Below are 24,098 nucleotides of genomic sequence, written 5' to 3'. Positions count from 1 at the left end.
ATAATTCTTCAATATTAACCAATTGGCATGATCGATTAGGACATCCTGGTTCAACAATGATGCGAAGAATTATAGAAAATACACATGGTCATCCATTGAAAGACCAGAAGATCTTTCAGAATAATAAGTTTCAATGTAAAGCATGTTCTCTTGGAAAACTTATTATAAGACCATCACCAGCCAAAATCCAAACTGAATCACCAATGTTTCTTGAACGTATTCAGGGTGATATTTGTGGACCAATCCATCCACCATGTGGACCATTCAGATACTTTATGGTATTGATTGATGCCTCCAGCAGATGGTCACATGTATGTTTATTGTCAACTCGAAATGTTGCATTTGCAAGATTACTTGCTCAAATAATAAAATTGAGGAATCAATTTCCCGATTATACAATCAAGAAAATTAGACTTGATAATGCTGGTGAATTTACTTCCCAGACTTTCAATGATTATTGTATGTCTATGGGAATCATTGTTGAGCATCCTGTTGCTCATGTACATACTCAAAATGGATTGGCTGAATCATTGATTAAACGTCTGCAAATGATTGCTAGACCAATGATTATGAAAACAAAGCTCCCTATTTCTATATGGGGACATGCAATTTTACATGCTGCTTCATTAATTCGCATCAGACCAAGTGCATATCATAAATACTCCCCATTGCAGCTTGCATTTGGTAAAGAACCAGACATTTCTCATCTGAGAATTTTTGGATGTATGGTGTATGTGCCTATTGCACCACCTCAACGAAAGAAAATGGGACCTCAAAGAAAGATTGGAATTTATATTGGTTATGATAGTCCATCGATCATTCGATATCTTGAACCACAGACAGGCGACGTGTTCACAGCACGTTTTGCTGATTGTCATTTTAATGAGGAAATCTTCCCAATGTTAGGGGGAGAACAGAAACATACCGAAAAAGAAATTACATGGTATGTATCATCATTGTTACATCTGGATCCAAGAACAAAACAATGTGAAAAAGATGTACAGCAAATTGTGCACTTGCAAAGAATAGCAAATCAAATACCAGATGCATTTGCAGACACAAAAGGGGTAACTAAATCATATATACATGCTGCAAATGCCCCTGCTCGAATTGAAATTCCGAAGAAACAAATTGAAGATAGTCATGATGTCATTAAACGCCTGAAGCGTGGAAGGCCAGTTGGTTCCAAGGATAAAAATCCTCGAAAAAGAAAATTCATAGAGAAACACAATGATCACAAAATAGAGAATGATGTTCCTGAAGAAACACATAATGATCACAAAATAGAGAATGATGTTCCTGAAGAAACACATGATGATGAAAATGTTTTGTCAGAACCACAAACTGACGAGAATCATGAAATCTCTATCAATTATATTAATACTGGAAAAATATGGAACCGAAAAGATATAGAAGAAATTGATGATATATTTTCTTATAATGTGGCAATCGACATCATAAATGATAATGAAGATCATGAACCAAAATCTTTTGGTGAATGTAAAAATCGGCAGGATTGGATAAAATGGAAAGATGCCATCCAGGTTGAATTGGATTCGCTAAATAAACGTAATGTTTTTGGACCTATAGTCCTTACACCTGAAGGTGTAAAACCTGTTGGATACAAATGGGTTTTTATTCGAAAGCGAAATGAGAAAAATGAAATAGTAAGATATAAAGCTCGACTTGTTGCACAAGGTTTTTCTCAAAGGCCTGGAATTGATTATGAAGAAACGTATTCTCCTGTGATGGATGCAATTACGTTTCGGTATTTGATTAGCTTGGCAGTATCTGAAAATTTAGAAATGCGTCTTATGGATGTTGTTACAGCCTACTTATATGGATCACTTGATAGTAATATATATATGAAAATCCCTGAAGGATTTAAGATGCCTGAAGCACAAAGTTCAAAACCCAGAGAATGTTATTCTGTGAAATTACTAAGATCATTATATGGGTTGAAGCAATCCGGCAGAATGTGGTATAATAGGCTAAGTGATCACTTGATGAAAAAGGGATATGTAAATAATTCAATATGCCCTTGTGTTTTCATTAAGAAAACAACATCCGGATGCGTAATTATTGCTGTATATGTTGATGATTTAAACATCATTGGAACAAATAAGGAAATTCAAGAAGTTGTGTCATACTTGAAAGAAGAATTTGAAATGAAGGATCTTGGAAAAACCAAGTATTGTCTGGGTTTACAAATTGAACAAAAAGAATGTGGAATATTTGTTCACCAGACAAATTATACAGAAAAGATCCTTAAACGTTTTAATATGGACAAATCAAATCCTTTAAGTACTCCAATGGTTGTTAGATCATTAAACATAGAAAAGGATCCATTCCGTCCATGTGAAGATGATGAAGATATTCTTGGTCCAGAAGTACCATATCTAAGTGCTATCGGTGCCCTTATGTATCTTACAAATTGTACAAGGCCTGATATATCTTTTGCCGTAAATTTATTGGCAAGATTTAGCACATATCCAACAAAGAGACATTGGAACGGAATTAAACATATATTCCGTTATCTACGAGGAACGACAGACTTGGGACTTTTGTATTCAAAAGATGCTAATCCAAGTATAATTGGTTATGCCGATGCTGGATACTTATCTGATCCACACAAAGCACGTTCTCAAACTGGATATGTATTTACTCGTGGAGGCACTGCAATTTCTTGGCGTTCACAGAAACAAACACTTGTAACAACTTCATCAAATCATGCCGAGATTATTGCACTACATGAAGCAAGCCGTGAATGTGTGTGGTTAAAATCAATGACTCAACATATCCAAATCTCATGCGGATTATCATTCGACGAGAAGCCTGTGATACTATATGAAGATAATGCTGCATGTGTTGCTCAAATGAAAGAAGGATACATAAAAAGCGACAGAACTAAACATATTCCTCCTAAGTTCTTCGCATTCACCAAGGAGCTTGAGAAGAATAAATGTATTGATGTTCGTCACATTCAATCAAGTGAAAACTCATCAGATCTCTTCACAAAGGCACTTCCTACGACAATATTCAGAAAGCACATATATAATATTGGGATGCGCAATCTACGAAATTTGTGAAGAATTGTTCGTGTCAACATGAGGGGGAGTTTACGTGACTGCACTCTTTTTCCCTTACTATGGTTTTTATCCCAATGGGTTTTTCCTAGTAAGGTTTTTAACGAGGCAGTATAAAAACACGTAATGTATACAATCATTATGATCATCATCACAAGGGGGAGTGTTGAAATATTATTTAAAAATGTGTTAAATATTTGTGTTGAAAATGTGAATGTTGAATGTTGAAAATTAGGTAAAATTAGGTGTTGAATATTGAAAATTAGTGTGTGATGATGTAGGTAATGATGTATTTTATTTTTGGATTATTTGTAAAAATTTTCTATAAATAGATCTCTCATTTGTGAAGAAAATCACAATTGAGTTGAGAGAAAAATATTATAAAGTGTGTAGTGTGATAATTTTGAGAGTTTGAGATTTTTACTTTTTTACCGTAAATTTTTACTTTTTCACAACACCAATTTTATTATTTTTATTATTGTTGTTAATTTATTTGATACTTTTGTCTGGCCGTGGGCACGGGTCGTGTACTTTCAGTATTTTTTGCTATCCAACTCGACCCGATTATAAGGCTACCCGACTAGTTAAGTTTGGTTTTCCATTTTTTTGGAAGAAAATGAAAAATAAAATCAATTTCTACATAAACCAAGCTGCATAGTGCATAGTAACCCCGAACCCGTCTAATCACTCGGGTCGGAGTCTGACCGTTGTCTCATCTCTCTCTCAACGGGGTCCTTTAATTTTTTTTATTATTTAATTTTACATGATGGTATATTTAATTTAATCCTGTCCCCCCCCACTTTGGCAGGCACGCAGGCAGATAGGGAAATGGGTGTGAGCTGTGATCCGAATCAAGACGGGTCCGACGAGCAACAGCGGCGGTCCGAGATCTACACCTACGAAGCGCCATGGCACATCTACGCCATGAACTGGAGCGTACGCAAGGACAAAAAGTACCGACTCGCCATCGCTAGCCTCCTCGAACACTATCCCAACCGTGTCGAAATCGTTCAGCTCGACGACTCCACCGGCGAGATCCGACCCGACCCGACCCTCTCCTTCGACCACCCCTATCCTCCCACCAAACTCATCTTCATACCCGATAAAGAGTGCCAGCGCCCCGATTTACTCGCCTCATCTTCCGATTTCCTCCGCATATGGCAAATCTCCGATCCCGATAATGGGCGGCGCGTGGAGCTCAAGAGCTTGTTGAACAACAACCGGAACAGCGAATACTCCGGCCCTTTGACCTCGTTTGACTGGAACGAAGCCGAGCCCAGGAGGATCGGGACTTCGAGTATCGATATGACTTGCACCATCTGGGATATCGAGAAGGAAGTAGTCGATACGCAGTTGATTGCGCACGATAAGGAGGTTTACGATATCGCGTGGGGTGGAGTTGGGGTTTTCGCCTCCGTTTCCGCCGATGGGTCGGTTAGGGTGTTTGACCTTCGTGATAAGGAGCATTCTACGATTATATACGAAAGTTCAGAGCCGGACACTCCATTAGTAAGGCTTGGGTGGAACAAGCAGGATCCGCGGTACATGGCTACAATCATAATGGACAGCAGCAAGGTGGTAGTGTTGGACATCCGATTTCCGACGTTACCAGTTGTAGAGTTACAGCGGCATCAGGCGAGTGTGAATGCTATTGCGTGGGCTCCTCATAGTTCCTGCCATATGTGCACCGCCGGGGACGATTCGCAAGCTTTGATTTGGGATCTTTCCTCAATGGGCCAGCCGGTAGAGGGGGGTTTGGACCCTATTTTAGCATACACAGCTGGGGCCGAGATTGAGCAGCTGCAGTGGTCTTCTTCGCAGCCTGATTGGGTCGCTATTGCATTTTCTAACAAGCTTCAAATTCTGAGGGTGTGAGTGGATAGTGCTCTTTCTGGATTCAATGGCACTTTTCTGTACATCTACTACTTGGCAGTTGATATATTTGGACCAAAATTGACGACATCAATCTGCTTGTTTAATGTTGAAATGTAGTTGCAGTTTCTTGCTTAGTTAAATAGTTGATGAAAACTTCTCGATCTGTGTTTCACATCTTAGCATCGGTCATGATTACAGTTTCCTTATTTGGATATGTGCGTAGCTGATCCCCGCTTGAGATGTCCTTCCTCTTTTGTTTTTGCTTAAGATTGGTCCTGCTATGTGTTACGACAGAATAATGTCAAAATGTAATACAGGATGACTTATGTTTTGTTTAGTGTTTTAACTGGTTTTTTGATAACTCTGATGATAGTTAATAGGTAGGATGTTTGTTCTTATACTTGATCGAATATGCAGACATCGAAGTGAAAAGTGACAACTCTTCTTCTAAGTTATAGAGGTCTTGATTTGAGGCTTAGTTAGGAGTTAGCTGCTATTAGTTTCACATCGACCANTGGGGGGGGTGGGGGTTAAAAAATACACAAGCAGGGGAGTGCCTGTATCTGGTAAGATTTTCTTTCTTCCTGCTGAGCATGCTTTGCGTATTCAGTTGCTTCTATGTATGTTATTTCTGTGAGCGAAAGCTTTATATCCGAAGCACAAATATAGGTTGAAGGATACCTTAACTTACCATATCTGTACATCCGAAGCAAATAATAAGAATAATATTAAGTGATATTGGCCAGATCTTTTACTACATCAAAAGTTATAGATTAACATGGATCGTAACAATACTAATATGGTGTTAGTAAAATGATATCATAACTTACCATATCAGCAATAGAATATCTAAACTAGTTCCGGCCCAAATCATGCCAAAAAAAAAATTGAAGTAAAGAAAAGCGGTACTCGTATTACAATGGTTCTAGTCTAGGCATCATCCCCCAAGTGGCTGTGGCACTTTTTTGAATGCAAGTTTTTAACTTGGAATTTGGAAAGCATACTATTTCGCTTGTTCTTTGCGCTGCACATTTTCTAGCCCACTTACAGATGGGACCAGCCCGGTAGTACCTCATGTAAACCAGGCCTACGTTGCGCAACCTAGTAGTTTAAATTTTGTTTTGTTTTTTTTTTTAAAATATACTACTGACCAGACCATTCGAGTGACTGGTATGTTAATTATTTAAGTAATATATGTGTGGGTCATCAAATTGTTGTAAGATCATCGTATGCATATATCTGTCAATGGGCTCGTTATAATTACTGATGATGCTGATTCTTTAGGTCTCTCGGGGCATTTTTTTTTAGATGATTATTTGACGTCACGCATAAAAGGACATGAATGGCGAGATGCAATTAAGACTTGTTTGTAATTAGTTATATGAGAGACGATAATGTCATCTTCTATTATACTAATATGTAAGTGTGTGTCCTATATTAGCATGGATCCCTAAATTCTTGACACTTGAATATTATTAATTGTATTCATCATCTGCAAAGCATGCTTAAATATAGTAGGGATGAAGAAGCATTTATATTGATGTGTTTGTGGTGAATTGATCCATAAAAATAAAATAATTTCGGTGTATTAAATTATTCATAATTTAAGTTTAAGATGTTGATTGCTCTTACTCTTTATTAAACCAACGTATACGTTATCTTAACACTGTTACCGAGCGAGGTCCTACACTATCTACTTGATTCCTTACAATCTTCAAAAGTGCTTCACAGGTAATTTTCTTCTATATCTTTACTTTCCTTTTGACTCTTTTGAATTGTATTATTTTATAATATTTTTTTATTATAAATTCTACTATATCAGAATTAATGTCATTTATTGCATGTCAAGCCCCTATATATATACAATGCATATGATAGGATTTGATATATATAATTTTGATATGGTGTATAAATGGTCTAATCGATTGAATAAATTATTCTATATATATATAAATGGTCCCATAGTTTGAAAAATCCATACTCCGCATTATTTGAAATCTATTGTTGTGCTCTCTGACAAAATCTTTTTCAAAGAAAGTAGGTTTTTTATTCATTCGTCCCTAATAAAAATTATTAGGTTGTCCGAGTTATTTTCTAAGCACCATTTCCTCTGAAAACATGAAATCATCGTTCCCTTTTTACGAAGAAAAACAGATACTTTCGAGTAATGAAAAATTAAAGGACCCCTTTGTTCCTTATATCGCGGGGGAGATGATGTAGGAATGATTAGTTAGGTCGGGTATTACAATAACAAATTTGGTACATGGTTTTCATTTATTTATTTTTCCCATTAAATATTGCTGGAACCTGTATGTATGTCGCCAAAAACATAATTAAAAAAGAAAAGAAGAAGCAACGAATGATTTGTTTTTTTTTTCTCCTTTTCCTTATAACAATATAATATATATTTATCAATCATGTTATTTATATATAGGTCATAGAATCAATATCAAAAACATTCGGTCAACCCTTAATTAATAAACTTTAAGAGAGACACTAATCACAATCGTTATATTCCCTAAAAATCAAAAAATGCCCCCCGTTGGTCAAAAAGATTATCAGTTTCTTGCCTTACACGAACATCGATCATTAACACTCGGGCTCCACTAATCAAAATCTTTTTAGGCAAGATTAATGATCATTAGTGAACCCCAAAAGTCAAAATACATTGTTTAAATTTGCCAAATGATTTTACAAATCGACGTGGCTTACCTAATTAAGATTACTATTAATTCGGTGCATGCTAATTATATAACTTATTATAAAGATGATTATTCATGTATTTTAAGACGGATTAATATATAAAACCTCGCTGCTAATTAATTAATCGTCGGCATCCATGAGGTTTATGGAGAATTTTCATCGTATTTGGGTGTACTCGTTGTGTTTTTATAAAGTTTTTTTATAACGTCGAACAAATACAAAAATATTCGTGTAGAGATAAAATATTGAGAACAATTTTGAAAATGACATTTTTTAAAATAAATATACATCAAATGGCATAAATGTACATCAATTTTACAAAAGTGGTATTTCTACAAATTAATAAATAGTCATCAAATGAAAAAAAGGTATAATGATAATAAATAAATTTGAATTTACATGTCGCATCATAAATAAATAAAAGAAATTGAGGCGAAGCCAATAAATTTAAAAATCGTCGGGGATATGGAGAATTGGGTCCCAAAGATCTAATCCATGAGCTGTTGTTGCATCCCCACTTTCCCATCGAAATAAAATTATTCATTTCTTTTTAATATATAAAGTAAGATGAGATATTAAAAGGCAGTAAACTAAAATGATCGATTAATACTAGAATTATTGCATGAACTGTGTTCGTAGTTCACAATATGCAAATGTTTATTCCCTTTTTTTTTTTACATTTGGCTGGCTTTTGTTTTATGTTGAGAAAATGTAAGAGAGATATATATACACATCATCCTTAGATCCCCACAATTGATCGATATATTTATAATTACGTATAATCAATCATATGTAGCAATTATTAATTAGGAGATAAAATCTATCGATGAATCGAAACAAAACATTGAACTTACTAGGTTCTCGTACAGTCTCACTGCTATATATACCTGATTTTAGAGATAATTAACTAACTAATGGATCATAATTAATAATGTCTCGTCGAAATGGCAAACTGAGATGATTCAAATGAAATAATTATTTTAATAACATTCAAAGATAAAAGTCTCACGCTTGCATTGGATGATAGGATTCTGCATGTATGTATATAATATTTATCCACCACCTACGATCATTTTCGTGGGACAGTTGAAAAAAATTGCCCCAACAGTTCATGTGTGATTAATAATGGAGACGAGCCACCCCGCACCGAATCCATTTCCCAAAAAATAATTGAGTGGTTTATATATATAATTCATTGTTCCGTTTATGAACAAGAATCGAATGTCAATGTTCACGTGTTCTTGGAAATTAAATTGCTTATTTTGATTTTTCTTCGTGGTTCAATATATTTGATCCTTAATTTCGTTGGAAAATCCTATCTCCACACAAAACTCTTTTTTGTCACCAACAAAACATATAATAATGACAGAATTGAATATCTAAATTTATTATCACGATAGAGTAAATCCATCCGAGATTTGCTTTTTATCTTTACCAAAGAAAATAATAATAATAATAATAATAAAGTGGAAGAAATAATTGTAAAATCATGTTTGGGCTGCCCATAAATTGGCGAACCAACCACTACTTCACTTGGCGTTTATTTTCCCAATGCCCCCACATCTAGCTCATAAAGATTCAATTAAAAAGTGTTGCTCAATATTATTTGAGTTGATGAAAAATGTGAATATTTAATTAAATATTTAATAGTTTTATTTTTATATCAATATTTTTTCGAAAATTTATTTAATGTGAACAATTCTAGTCCTCGACCTAATATAAAAAACTTTCAAGGGCATAAGTGTCGTTTTATATCCTGTTTAATTATTGTATTGGATGGGCCCATAGCATTTCTTCCACACTACAACACCCACAGAAAAATATAAATATCGAAATTTATCTTAAAAAATAAAATTTTAATTAAAATATTTCGAAATATTAACTTGACATATTTCAAAATCGGGTAAATATTTCACCAAATAACAGATCTTTCAAAAAAATGAAAATATATTTAAAAATACAAAAATGGAAAATCATTAAGGTTCATTTCAACACATACAAGAAATAAATGTTAATTTAATGTATTTATTTATAAATAAAATAATGACCGCTCCAAATTCATTTCACCGACTGACAGCTCCAAGTTTCAGTCAAGATTTGGGATTTGAAAAATATCTGACAGAGACACACACTCGCTTATCCTGGCTTATATTAAATGGCGTATGATATAATAAAAAAGAAAAAAAAAAGGGGTAATCTGGTTTGAGGGGAGGAAATATAATAATACATACACTTTAAGGACCTGAATAAACGATTCTGTATTATTGACCCACTTATTTATTGGGAGAAGAGAGGGATGAGGTTGTGTGATAAAATTTTTTGCAGTAATGATGAGAGAAAGCAAACACTGTACTGTATCTCTGTTCCACCATTTCCATTATTACTAGCTCACCTCTTGATTTTAATACTAACTTCTTTACGTATGATTAGTGGTAACCATCCACGCATGAAGATATGATGTTTTTGTGCTTTGAATTTGATAGTGGAATGGAATACCATTTGTACTGATCCAGGAAATATACAGGCTTAGTTTCTGCTCAATCCTCGGGCTGAAGTTGTGCGACTTGTCAGGGGGAATTGGGTTTTTGGTTGTGGGGATTTCTGTTAAGTGGTGAATTTTGGTTCTAGAAGCTCAAGATGAATCTTTACTTCAGTTTTGTTTATTTTATCGAGTGAAGCTGAGATCTGAAGAAAGTTTAGAGGTTCGTTCTTCTGGGATTCTCTTCTACTAAAGATCGGGTGTGTGCTATTCTTCTGCCGTCTGGAGCTGAATGCCGTGTTCTTTTGGTGACAGGCTGACGTTTAAATTTGTTGTTTGTTAGTATATGTTCCTGGATATTTGGTTCAAGAAGAGAGAGTTCTGATGAAGCTGAAATTTTTTGTGTTTTGTAGTGGAGTAGGTTAACGTCGAACAATTTGGAGGGTAGCTTTGGGTCCTTTAGCAACGGTATCTTCATATGAAGACTTCAATTTTTTATTACTTCTCCGAGTTTCTTACCCCGTGGTTGGTGAATTGATGAAGGGATGTGGATAGCACGGAAAATTCAGTTCATGCTTTTGATTTTAGTGGGTTACTCAGATTACAAAGTGTAGATATTGTGCTATTTTGGGGTAGAAATGAGGCAAATGGATCAGCTTTGCTTTTGGGAATCATAGGTTGGGATTTTGTGATGAAAATGTGTAGTTGTTGGCTGTAACTATTCTGCTCCATCTTGTTTCTTATCGAATCTGCAAAATGAAGCTCTCCGCCGTTGGTCTAAACCAGCAATCTCCTGACGGTAAACAAACTTTGTTCCTTTTCTAGAACTTAAGTATGTTTTTGGGTTGCATGAGGCTTTTTTTTATATTGGTTGTATAAGTTGGATATTAACCATTTGTGAGTGTCAGCAAGTCATTTTCTTGAAAGGGTATGTTATATTGCCATTCTTGACTGTACTCCTCGTGATTTGGAAAAGTTTATAGACCTCAGTCTGGCAATTGAGAAACTGGAATTAAGGTTAATGCTCACGTCTTTAGTACTGTTTTAACAGGAAGTGAATAGTTTTGTTTGAATTTGATTAGCAGGAGACAAGAACTGCTTAAATTCTGAACTTTGGCATGCCTGTGCGGGTCCTCTTGTTTCTTTAGCTGCTATTGGAAGCCATGTTGTGTATTTTCCTCAGGGTCACAGTGAACAGGTTTGATTCTTGCTTGTGAATTTCAATTGTAGTTTGTGTAAATAACACTATTTTTTTCATTTTCGTATTTCTTGACAATGAAATTGGAGGTATATAATTCTTATTAAATCTACAAAGAAGAAACAACTTATCTTACCACATCCATTTTTGAGAGCGTTTAATTTCTCTTTTCATGATCTGCAACTGTCAAATCCCCTGTATTTTGTATGATTCTTATTAAATCTACAAAGAAGAAACAACTTATCTTACCACATCCATTTTTGAGAGCGTTTAATTTCTCTTTTCATGATCTGCAACTGTCAAATCCCCTGTATTTTGTATGAGATTCGAATTCTACCCTTCACTTCGAGTACTCTGGTTTAGTAATGAGGAGATCAATATCCTACATGCGAAAGTTCTGTTGAATGTCATTGTTTCTTGATACATACTGCACAGGTTGCTGTGTCTACCAACAAGGAAGTTGATGCACAGATACCTAATTACCCAAGCTTGCCTCCGCAACTCATTTGCCAGCTTCATAACGTGACGATGCATGTATGCGTTTTTTCAAGTTTTGTTGTGTTTTAATTGCCGTTATTTGATATCTCTTGTAGAATCTTAGTATTTTATTCAAGTAGGCTGATTTAGAGACAGACGAGGTTTACGCCCAAATGACCTTGCAACCCCTGAGCACAGTATGTTCACTAAATCCTCATCAACTTTTTCTTCCTGTTTTCTGTCTCAATTTTTTTCTGGGTTATTTTGTTTCTTTGTTACCGTATTTGCAGCAAGAACAGAAGGAGATTTCATTTCTGCCGGCGGATTTGGGAACCCCAAGTAAACAGCCAACAAATTACTTTTGCAAAACTTTGACTGCCAGTGACACCAGTACTCATGGTGGATTTTCGGTTCCTCGCCGTGCGGCAGAAAAAGTATTTCCGCCACTGGTAAACATCATTTCGGGAGCTTCCATTTAAAAAAAATGTCTTTTTTGTTTGTATTCCTCTAATGCAGCTTGGTTAGTACAACCCAATTTTACAGGACTTTTCCCTGCAACCTCCTGCTCAAGAATTGATCGCAAGGGATCTGCATAATAATGAGTGGAAGTTCAGACATATTTTTCGAGGTGTATTTTTTGACATGCATTTAACTTAAGGAATCAAGTTGCAACAACTACTACTACATATTCTTAATATGATTTACCTGGTTCTTATCTCAGGACAGCCAAAGAGGCATCTTCTCACAACAGGATGGAGTGTTTTTGTGAGCGCAAAAAGACTGATTGCTGGTGATTCCGTTCTTTTTATATGGTAGGCATTTAATTTAACTGGAATATCGTCACATGTCCCCTTAAAAATTTCATCTATTAGGCCTTGTCAGGCATTGAAAAAAGTGCTGAGTTTTTTTTCCTCAAGTCCTATGTCTGACCAGTATTGAACCATGTGATACTGGCTTTTTGGGCATTTATCAGGAATGAGAAGAATGAACTGCTTCTTGGTATAAGGCGTGCTAATCGACCACAAACTGTGATGCCTTCATCCGTTTTATCGAGTGATAGTATGCATCTCGGCATTCTTGCTGCTGCTGCTCATGCAGCTGCAACCAATAGCCGTTTCACCATATTTTATAATCCCAGGTAACTTGGTACTTTCCAACACTACCAAGATGTGGCATGATTCTACCAACTTAAGAGTGATAGCATGCAATTTCTCATGATTATACTAAAAAAATTTCAGAGCTAGTCCATCCGAATTCGTCATACCTCTGGCAAAATATGTAAAAGCAGTTTATCACACTCGAGTGTCTGTCGGTATGCGTTTTCGGATGCTGTTTGAAACAGAAGAATCTAGTGTTCGACGGTATGTTTATTTTTCTCGTTCTATTTTCTGTTCATCCTCCTTTTTTTGTGTATAGTGAGTTCCCTGTGGTGTTGATAGACGTTCAAGTTGCATAATATCATGTGAGATTTTTGACCTTTTCTTGTTTCAGTTACATGGGCACAATAACCGGAATAGGTGATTTAGATCCCGCCAGGTGGCCAAATTCACACTGGCGTTCAGTTAAGGTATATCACACATACAATGTTCCTGCCCATCGATCATATATATTACAAAATTGTTGTGTTCTTTAGTTTCTCTTGGTTGGTCTGAATCCAGTGATACCTAACATAATTTATTTATATTTAATTTTTGCCGTGAAATTGAATGTCAACCTGTTTGATGGAGGTTGGCTGGGACGAATCTACTGCTGGGGAGAGGCAGCCAAGAGTGTCTCTGTGGGAAATTGAGCCTTTAACAACATTCCCCATGTATCCATCACCATTTTCTCTGAGACTGAAGCGACCATGGCCACCAGGGCTCCCCTCTTTCAGCGGTAGGAACCCACTTTCCATGAATGAAAGAATTCATTTTGCTACTTATTATACTATACATGCCATCAGCGGTAATCTAACAGAAATATCTATTATGTTGTTAATTTTACGACATAGCTTGTATTTATTGTTGCACCATAGGGATGAAACTTGATGAAATGGGATTAAACTCTAACCTTATGTGGCTCCGAGGAGAAGTTGGGGACAGAGGAGTGCACTCTATCAACTTTCAAGGAATGGGGGTCTCACCATGGATGCAACAGAGGCTGGATACTTCAATGCTTGGTATACAAAATGATGTATACCAAGCTATGGCTGCTGCTGCTCTTCAAGAGATGAGGGCTGTAGATCCTTCGAGACAGCCGATCCTATCTCCAAGTTTGCAATTCCAGCAACCCCTTGCTATTGCCAGCAACAGGCCTGGCACTTTGGTCCAACCTCAGATGTTACAGCAGTCTCAGCCCCCGGCTCCATTTTTCCAGAGTCTGCAAGGAAGCCATTCACAGGCACCGCAATCTCATGCTAATCTTCAGCAACATTTGCACCATCAGAACTCATTCAATAATATACATGTCCAGCATCAGCACCGGACTCCGCTACCGCAACCACAGCAAATGGTGGATCATCAACAGGTTACGAATGTCGCACCTATCCTATCTCAACTGTCTGCAAACTGTCAAGTCCAGTCTCCAACACTACAATCCATGTCTTCCATGCGGCAGAACTATTCTGACTCAAATATCAAACAAGTTGCTAGTGATATTAACTCTCCTTTACATAATTTATTCGGTTCAGTCACCCAGGGTGAGGCTTCGAACTTTCTCAATATGCATAGATCCAACAACTTATTATCTTCCAACGGCTGGCCAACAAAACGGGTCGCTCTTGATCCTCTTCTTTCTGGAAGTGTGTCACCAGGTGCTTCACAGCAAACCGATAATTTGGGACCATCATACCAAAATGTATCCCAAAGTCCCGTTTCTTTGCCTCCATTTCCTGGTAGGGAGTGTCTCATAGAGCAAGAAGGTTGCACTGATCCGCAAAACCACTTTCTGTTTGGGGTCAATATAGACTCCTCCCTTCTTATTCAAAATGGGATGTCAAATCTTCGAGGAGTTGGAAGTGATAGTGATAACGCAACAATGGCATATGCTTCTTCCAGCTACATCAGTAGCTCTGGTGCAGATTATTCACTGAACCCGACTGTGACTTCAAGCCAATGCATCAATGAGTCAGGTTTCTTAGGGTCGTCCGATATTGTGGCTCATGCTAACGCACCCGACAGAGCCTTTGTTAAGGTTAGGTTGCGATTATAACTCAAAGCAGTCAAAATGGAGATGCTATCGTGCATAAGAACAAACTAAATATCCGCAACTATGCAACATTAGTTAGTATCTAACATGAATATTTCTTCGTCAACAGGTTTACAAGGAAGGGTCGTTTGGAAGGTCACTTGACATAAGCAAATTTAGCAACTATCACGAGCTGCGTGGTGAACTTGCACTGATGTTTGGCCTTGAAGGCCAACTTGAGGACCCATTGAGATCAGGCTGGCAGCTTGTATTTGTGGACCGAGAGAATGATGTTCTTCTCCTAGGCGATGACCCCTGGCAGTAAGTTTTCCATCTTTTCTTCTATACATCTATTGCAAACGAGGACACTGGTATCCGTTCGCTTTTGATGCACATTCCATGTCATCACTATATTCCAGGGAATTTGTTGACAGTGTATGGTGTATCAAGATTCTGTCGCCTCAAGAAGTACAGGAGATGGGAAAACGAGGGGTTGAGCTCCTGAATTCGGTCCCCGTTCAGAGGTCGCCCCTTCAGAATGGCACTTGCGATGGTTATGTTGGACAGCAGGAAGCCAGAAATATGGGTTCTGGAATACCATCTGTTGGCACCCTTGATTTTTAATTGGATTAAAAAAAAAAACAGTTATATATGCATGTAATATTAATGTTGCTTCTGTATGTGCGAGGAAAAGAAAAATCCTGCTTTTAACATGAGCATTTTAAGTAGAAGCTATGTAATCATAAAAGTATACGTGGCATATCCGACTTATTTATTCATCGTTGAAAAGTTCAAACTCAAGGCGCATGGATTTAGGATAGGAAGCGAAACAAGAAACACTTTCTTCAATTTGAGAGAACATTGAACAAGCTTATAACAGGAAATATGTCGACTCCGAGCTGTACAGGATAAAAACAAAACAATAATAGTTGCATCATTGTAATAGCATCCCATACGAAGAGTTAGAAAACAAAGAAAGAAGGAAAAAATTGACAGATGAACTTCATAATTTCACTTGTATTGATTTACCAGATGACGCTGAACATAAATACACAAATGAAGTAAAACAAATCTTGACACGTATAAAAACAAATATGTTTTACGGTTACAACCATTTCAACAACTTCAAATCTTATCAATAGATGTTGGGTTTAGCTTGATGGGCCAATGTATGGACTGGTCTTCAATCATGGGCTTCCAATTTATTAGTTTACTTAACTTGGCCCTTCAAGCTGAGCAGGGGTGAGCAGACCACTCAAAGCTTGGGTGTTAAACGAACAAAGGCAGCTGCTGTTAAAGCGTTAGTGAGAATGTCCGCAGTTTGATTAATCGAGGAGACATGTCGAACATTCAGAAACTTAGCTAAAACCTTTTCTCTCACAAAATGGAGATCCAATTCAAGATGTTTAGTGCGAGAATGAAGACCAGGATTAGCACTTAACGTGATAGTGCTCAGATTATCACACCAGAGAATAGGTTGCTGTGATGTGGTGACATGCAATTCTGATAGAAGAGACTTAATCCATAATAAGTCAGAAGTGGCATTGGCCAAACTTCGATACTCGGCTTCTGTACTTGAACGAGAAACAACTGTTTGTTTCTTTGAGCTCCAGGAGATAGGGGAATTCCCAAGAAACCAGCAAAAACCAGAAACAGATCTTCTATCGTCAGGATCACTGGCCCAATCGGCATCACAATAACCTTTCAAATTAAAAGAAGATGAAGAATCCAAACTAATACCAAAGCCAAGAGTACCGTTGATATACCGAAGTATGCGTTTGACAGCTTTCCAGTGTGCATGGAGAGGGGCTTGCATAAATTGACAGACTTTGTTGACGCTATAGGCAATGTCTGGTCGAGTGATTGTTAAATACTGAAGTGCCCCAACTGTGCTTCGATATAGTGTGACATCTTCAAAAGGATCACCATCTCTGGATGACAACTTAACACCCCTGGACATCGGAGTTGGTAAAGCTTTCGCATTACACATCTTTGTTTTGGCAAGCAATTCTCGAGCATACTTTGTTTGATGAAGGAACAAAGAGTTATCAGCTGGATAAAGGACTTCAATGCCTAAAAAATTTGAAAGATCACCAAGATCTTTAAGAGAAAATTGTGTATCCAGCTGTCGAATTAACTTGTTGATGTGACCAAGATGGCTTCCTATTATTAATATATCGTCAACATATACAAGAACATAAAGAACATAATCAGAAGCAAGTTTGATAAACAGTGAAGCATCAGCTTTGGACGTAACAAAACCCATGGTTAATAAGGCACTCCGGAGACGATCAAACCACGCCCGAGGGGCTTGTTTCAACCCATAAATTGCTTTTGTGTAATTTGCAAACCAACCGAGTATTAGAATTCTTGACTTCAAACCCTGGTGGTTGTTGCATATACACCACTTCATTGAGATGACCATGTAGAAAGGCATTGTTGACATCAACTTGTTTAATTTTCCATCGCTGAGCAACAGCAATGATAAGAACTGTACGTATGGTTGTGGGTTTCACAACTGGGCTGAATGTTTCATGATAATCGAGCCCCAGAGTTTGAGAATATCCTTTGGCGACAAGACGAGCCTTGTAACGAGCAATAGAACCGTCCGGATGTGTTTTAGTTTTAAAAACCCAACGACAACCAATAAGAGGCGTGTCATTAGGAACAACAACCAAAGACCATGTTTGATTGGCTAACAAGGCACGAAACTCAGAGTCCATAGCTTGACACCATTGTGGATTCATGGCAGCCTCTTGAAAGGTTAAAGGTTCTGAGATTGAAGTGCTAGCAGCAAGGAAGGCTTTGGGCTTGAAAATACCATCCTTGGCACGAGTAATCATTGGGTGATAGTTCACTATGGGCAGGGAAGTAGCAGCTGGAGAAAGCGTGGTGGACGAAGATAAGGAAGAAGAGGACACGGGCATAGAAGCTGGAGAGGTAGAAGACACATGAGATAAAGCCTCATTGGTAATTGGACAGGATGAGGAGTTGGAAGGTGATGGTGGTTGAAAAGTGACTGGAGATAAAGTTGACAAATAAAAAGGATATGAGAACTTATGATGGGCAGCGATGACAGAGGCTTGAGATTCATGACTGAAAGGAAAGGTATGTTCATCAAACTTAACACTCCTAGATATATAAAGACGTCCACTAGCACTTAAACATTTATATCATTTGTGTTTGTCACTATATCCTAAGAAGGAGCAAGGAGTGGATCGAAAATCAAGTTTATGATTGTTATATGGACGAAAACATGGAAAACAAAGACAACCAAAAATTTTGAGAAGAGAATAATCGGGATCATGTTTATACAAGCAGGTAATTGGGATATTACCATGTAAACCTGCGGTGGGAAGACGATTGATTAAATGAACAGATGTAGAGAATGCATCTTCCCAATAACTAAAGGGCAACGAAGCATGAGCAAGAAGAGAAAGCCCTATTTCTACAATATGCCGATGTTTACGCTCTACGACACCATTCTGCTGAGATGTATAAGGACATGATAACCGATGGATGATTCCATTATTTTGTAAAAAGGAGGACATTGACCGAAACTCCCTACTCCAATCTGTTTGGAGAATTTTAATTTGTTTATTGAATTGTACTTCAACAAGTTTTTTGAATTTTAACATAGCAATACTGGCATCTGATATTAGTTTAAGGAAATAGATCCAAGTGAAGCGACTGAAGGCATCAACAAAGCTAATATAGTAACGAAAACCAGTACGTGAAGTGGTACTTGTCGGTCCCCGAACATCAGAATAAACAAGAACAAAAGGTTCAGTAATAGCAGTGCTCGAAGTAGGAAAGGGAAGATAATGATTTTTGCCAAGTTCACAGGATGAACAAAATTTCATAACATCATTTTTAGGAACATAAAGATTACAACGAAAAATAACACTTTTGACAGCAACTAGGGAGGTATGTCCTAAACGTAAATGCCATTTATCTAAGACATGAAAAGGCCCTTTAATTGAAAGTAAGTGCAGAGGATGCTGAGAGGACACCAGACTAGAAGGTGAGGTGAGCTCAAATTTTGAGGCAGAGAATGATGAACCAAGGTCAAACTTGTAGAGCCCTTCAAGCAAGATCCCTTTGAGAAGAACTACTCGAGTTGTGAGATCCTTGACAAGACAAAACAATGGGTGAAATTCAAAGAAAACACTATTATCTTGAGCAAACTTACTAACACTAAGTAGATTCTTAGTAATAGAGGGAACATGAAGAATGTTCTGTAAAAGAAAGATACATTGAGAGGAGGGTGAATGAAATTTGGAATGACCACTATGAGATATAACCAAACCTGCACCGTTACCCAAGTGAACTTTACCAGCACCAGTGTACTCAGAACCAATGGACAGATTTTCAAACTCATTAGTTACATGATGTGAAGCACCGGAGTCAAGGAACCACCAGTCTTTGTTCGAAGATTCAGAGGTAGTAGTGGTAAAGGCAGTGGCTGGATGTTGATGAGAAGGGCGATTATATTGTTGTGGTGGTGGAAACCAGAGGGCCATTAGGATCTGAGGAAGAATTGAACTTCTTCTGGATGTATTCTTTGTCAAACCTATAGTAGCAGATATTTGCTACATGACTTGGAATTCCACGAATCTGACAAATAGGCGACCATTGTTATGTTGCCAAGGTTTACGTCCACCACGGCCAAAACGTCCCCGACCCCGACCTCTGGGAGAAGACGGAAAAGACTGATAAGGAGTGGTGTTCTTTTTGAATAAGGTCCCAGTGGTAATATTGACAGTGGGAGTGGAGCCATCACTGGAAACATTGAAGGCATCCAGACGTCCTTCATGGGCTAACAGCAAGGCACCAACCTCTGGGAAGGATATGAAATCAACTCTGGAGATAACATGCACGACCACTGAATCATATTCCAGACCAACACCACCTAGCAGGTAGAGGATTTGATCCTCTTCAGAAATAGCATGTGCACATCTTGCAACAATATCCATGTATCCTTTCATCTTGGCTATATAATCCTTCATATTTAAACCCCCTTTCTTTAAGGTTTGTAGCTGAAGTTTATAGTGCATTGCTTTAGCTTTGGAACGAGAAGCAAAAAGCCGTGACAATCTCATCCAAAGTTGTGTCGAAGTGTCGTAGCCTATCATCTGGCTTTGCACGCTTTCAGTCATAGAGGCAAGAAGAAAAGAGAATAGAAGTTGTTCTTGTCAACACCAAGTAACAAACTGAGGATTTATGGACTCAGAAGTGCCTTCTGTTGAAGTTGCTGGTGATGGTACATGAGGATTTTCCATGATAAAAACTTCGAGACCAAGACCCCGAATGCCCGCAAGGACTTGAATATTCCATAGAAGGTAATTATCATCACTGAGTTTTACAGAATTGATTTTGTTGGCTGGATTGATGAGAACGACATTGGAATTGGGGGTTTGGACGGGATTGTTAACTGAAATAGAGGTGGTAGCCATTGATAGCTCTGATACCAAGTTAGAAAACAAAAAAAGAATGAACAAATTGACAGATGAACTTCATAATTTCACTTGTATTGATTTACCAGATGACGCTGAACATAAATACACAAATGAAGTAAAACAAATCTTGACACGTATCAAAACAAATTTGTTTTACGGTTACAACCATTTAAACAACTTCAAATCTTATCAATAGATGTTGGGTTTAGCTTGATGGGCCAATGTATGGACTGGTCTTCAATCATGGGCTTCCAATTCTTTAGTTTACTTAACTCAAAGATTCAAACTTTCAGATTATATTGCCAGGGCTCATCAGAGAACTGCGCCAATGGAACTTGAAACTCTGCATCTGCTCAATATTTTAGTTTTCCTCGTTGGCTATTTCGTTACGTATCCTATCTGTATCTCTCCTGGTTGGACAACAACCAACCATAGCAGACAAAAGGAGATGATGGGATTTTGGCGAACGTACTCTGCTTGTGCTGTGGTTTTTTCGGCCTGGCTATTTCTTCTGGTTTCAACACAATTTCGCATTTCCTCTGATTTTTGTCTCGGCAATGCTACCTTCTTCAGCATCTTTGCTTGAGCTTCTGCTTTCATTTGCTCAATTTGGGACTGAATTTAGGAAAAAGATCAATAACTCGTAAATTTAACAAAATGCTTTTAGGAAAGTCGAAACTTTTATTCATGATGCAATACTCCACCGAACATATATATACTGGACGAATAAAAGGAGAGCAGATCTCTACCTCGATTCTCCTCATTTCTGCATCAAGCTTTGCTTTCTGTCGACTCTCCCATGCTTGAATTTTTATTTCTTCTCGTTTAAACCTGTACAACGAATAGTTCGATCAAATTTGACACTTGATAAGATAGCTAAATGATCGTTCAACGAAATATCAGCAGTCTTTCCAATTAGAGAAACCTTGCAGCGCGGTTAGATTTCTCAGCTTCTTCCCATGCAGCCGAGATTTTTGCATTTTTTAATTCGTTCAAACTCATTTGACTCAATGGTTTTATTTCCAGGTACGCCTTTTTCTTTATCATCATCTATTGCCCAGGCAGCAATATTCATCTTACCAAACTGAACGCCAAGGGCAACAATCTCCCTTCTTGTTTTGAGCTTCATTTCTGTCTCTGACAATTTATCTTTCATATGATCATCCAAATTTCCCGTTGATGGCGGTTCTGGATTTTTTTTCTTTACACGTTCTAACAGGAAATACAGTATTCGAATTGGTGTTATCAGTCTTGGAAACTAGTCGCATTCTTAAATGTCCAGTTTCCCCATTTTCTCGAGGCAGAGGATCCTTCAACTGATTAGAATTCACACCATCTTGGCTCGCATCTAAGTTGGAATTATCATATTTAATCGGCGGAACTTCTATACTGGAGGCTGTAAAAGATTGACGGGGAAACATGGATAAAAGAGAAGAAAGATATTAACAACATAGGTTTTATTTTTATCTGAGAAAAGCTGTAGTCTTGAAAGTAAATGTATGTGCTCGGAACAGACTGAAAGATCAGCAATGACTTCTATAAAGATTTACGGTTCAGAATTAATGATTTCTGGTATTTATTACAAATCCATATTCAATTCCTTCTGAGCCAACCAATAGAGACAGTTCAAAGAAAAATAGAAGTTGTGGAAAAAGCACAAAACGAGGCAAACAATTAATACCTTCCCCCCCAAATTCTGCATTACCCGCAGCTAACAACTGTTCTTCACAAATTCTGAATCCTCATGTCTAGAAGGAGATGCTCTTGAATAATTAGAGTTTGATCCCTCCTTTTTCTTTTGTGAACCAATAAGCTTCATCCTCAACTTGCTAGGAGATGTTATACCAGTCTGCATTCAAGATATTTCAGCACAATATTTCCGGTATCGACAAAACCCAGCACAGCCACCAAATGAGAAAAGAAATATCAAAATCATCCAAACTTTCAATAACAAAATAAAAGAAAAGAAAGAAAGGAACCCATCTCTGTTCTGTAATCTTTCGATCAGCATCTCTCGAAAACAAATAATAATCACGAAAAAGCAAATGCTCACCGAAAAAAAGATACAGTGATTGGAGACACACTCAGATAGCAGCAGGTCCGAGTCAAAGAAAAAGCAAAGGATTGCAAGAATTTACTTGAAAAGACGTTGTGTATTATTCATTATTCATAATAAAACAAAACCAGATGCATGTGTTTATATGATATATGAAGCCACGAGCAGTCATTTTTCAGGAGCATAAAATGAAAAGGAGACCTGAACTTTGTGTATCCTTTCGTGCTCCATGATGGGATCTTCTTCACCCAGACCCTCAACTTAGTCCCTCTCTTGAACACAAAGAAAGAAGTCTCATCTCGTTTAGAAGAAGCCAAATCTGTCTCTGACAATCTGATGCAAGGGGTTTATCCTTCTTTAACCGATGTGTTGACCATTTATATATCCTCTATTTTCTCCCCTTTTTTTTCGTATTTTTTAGAATTTTTATATTTCTTGTAAAATATTACTTCGAATTTACATTTATCTTCTTCTTGAAAATGAAGATGTTAGATCATTCGGTCTCAGAAATATAATTTACAGGATATATATTTTGCATCACACAATTAATGAATTATTCTGATTTAATTGATAATTTCCCTTACCATGAATGATCATACACAAAAGTTTTGTTGTGCTATATTATTTTAGTGTTTAGTTTATATTATGTCAAGGAAATATAGTACTATTGATGAAAAAATCTTTATTTTATTTTATCTTTACAAGTGTTCAGTGTTCTATTGCCTTTGGTGCTTACGTTTGGATCTTTCAAATGTTTTGGTTATTTTCAAGCGTATATTATTTGATTTCAAATCAGTTTTTTTTTTTTTAATATAACACGTAATATACGAGAATATAAAATTCTTGTTGATCTATCTTCTATAGACTGAATTGGTAGATTATATGTATTTCTAACGTCATCGCGTTCCCTATACTCAAACATGGTTTATGGCCTGTAATAAATGCAGTAGTGATAAATTTACTACTGCTCAAATATATTAAGTATATCAACAAGTGGATGTAATTTCATGACCAGCGATGTTCAGATAGATGTTTCATCACATTAATACGTGGACGTCACCTTATCGATGTTTTTCGTAACATATAATAGATGAATGTAACCTCAACAATATTCACATAGATATCTATAGTGATTTCGAGCAAATAGTGTGTATATATACACACACACACACACACACACACACACACACAAAAATACATATATGATGTATATACCATGTTATTTATGTGTATACAAAGTATATACAAAGTAGTTGGCAACATACACTCGCACCAATTAATTATGTATATAATGAATACCGGCTTAGGGGTATCAAAATCAGATACGACCCACCAACTCGACACGGTTCAACCCGAAAAAATCAGGTTTGAGTTTGAGATTTTCGGGTTCAGATCAGATCGGGTTGGTTGGGTTCGGGTTGACTCGAAAAATTTTAATTTTTTTTAATATAATTAATAAATATTGCCTAGATTTTTATATATCGTATATCTAAAAAATATTTATTGTATATTTATATCATAAATTTTCATAATTTAATATTTATTTTGAATATTTTTTAAATAATTGTTTATTTGATTTAGTGAAANTCTTTGCTTGAGC

The 24,098-nt window shown here is 36.9% G+C and overlaps 2 protein-coding genes across 5 annotated transcripts; both read left to right on the top strand.

Moving 5' to 3' along the window:
- Positions 1-3,863: 3,863 nt before the first annotated feature.
- Positions 3,864-5,175, top strand: LOC140984372 (WD repeat-containing protein LWD1). The gene has a single exon (XM_073451747.1). The coding sequence runs from the start codon at positions 3,915-3,917 to the stop codon at positions 4,959-4,961; it is 1,047 nt and encodes a 348-aa protein (XP_073307848.1). The 5' UTR covers positions 3,864-3,914; the 3' UTR covers positions 4,962-5,175.
- Positions 5,176-9,868: 4,693 nt separating this feature from the next.
- LOC140984370 (auxin response factor 6) lies at positions 9,869-15,714 on the top strand. Of its 4 annotated transcripts, none has more exons than XM_073451744.1 (14): positions 9,871-10,942; positions 11,226-11,341; positions 11,777-11,875; positions 11,959-12,015; positions 12,109-12,267; positions 12,362-12,446; positions 12,540-12,630; positions 12,792-12,956; positions 13,057-13,179; positions 13,310-13,385; positions 13,546-13,693; positions 13,833-14,989; positions 15,114-15,304; positions 15,403-15,714. In XM_073451744.1, exons 1-14 carry the CDS (start codon positions 10,900-10,902, stop codon positions 15,605-15,607), a joined length of 2,715 nt encoding a protein of 904 aa, XP_073307845.1. In that variant the 5' UTR covers positions 9,871-10,899; the 3' UTR covers positions 15,608-15,714. The 4 variants fall into 4 exon arrangements, with proteins under 4 accessions (XP_073307844.1, XP_073307845.1, XP_073307846.1 ...); XM_073451745.1 differs by having other exon boundaries at positions 9,872-10,942; positions 11,229-11,341; XM_073451743.1 differs by having other exon boundaries at positions 9,869-10,942; positions 11,959-12,267.
- The last annotated feature ends 8,384 nt before the right edge of the window (positions 15,715-24,098 follow it).

This window comes from Primulina huaijiensis, chromosome 9, assembly GCF_012295235.1.
Source record: "Primulina huaijiensis isolate GDHJ02 chromosome 9, ASM1229523v2, whole genome shotgun sequence".
Classification (NCBI taxonomy): Eukaryota; Viridiplantae; Streptophyta; class Magnoliopsida; order Lamiales; family Gesneriaceae; genus Primulina; species Primulina huaijiensis.
This window is presented reverse-complemented; position numbering and strand designations above follow the sequence as displayed.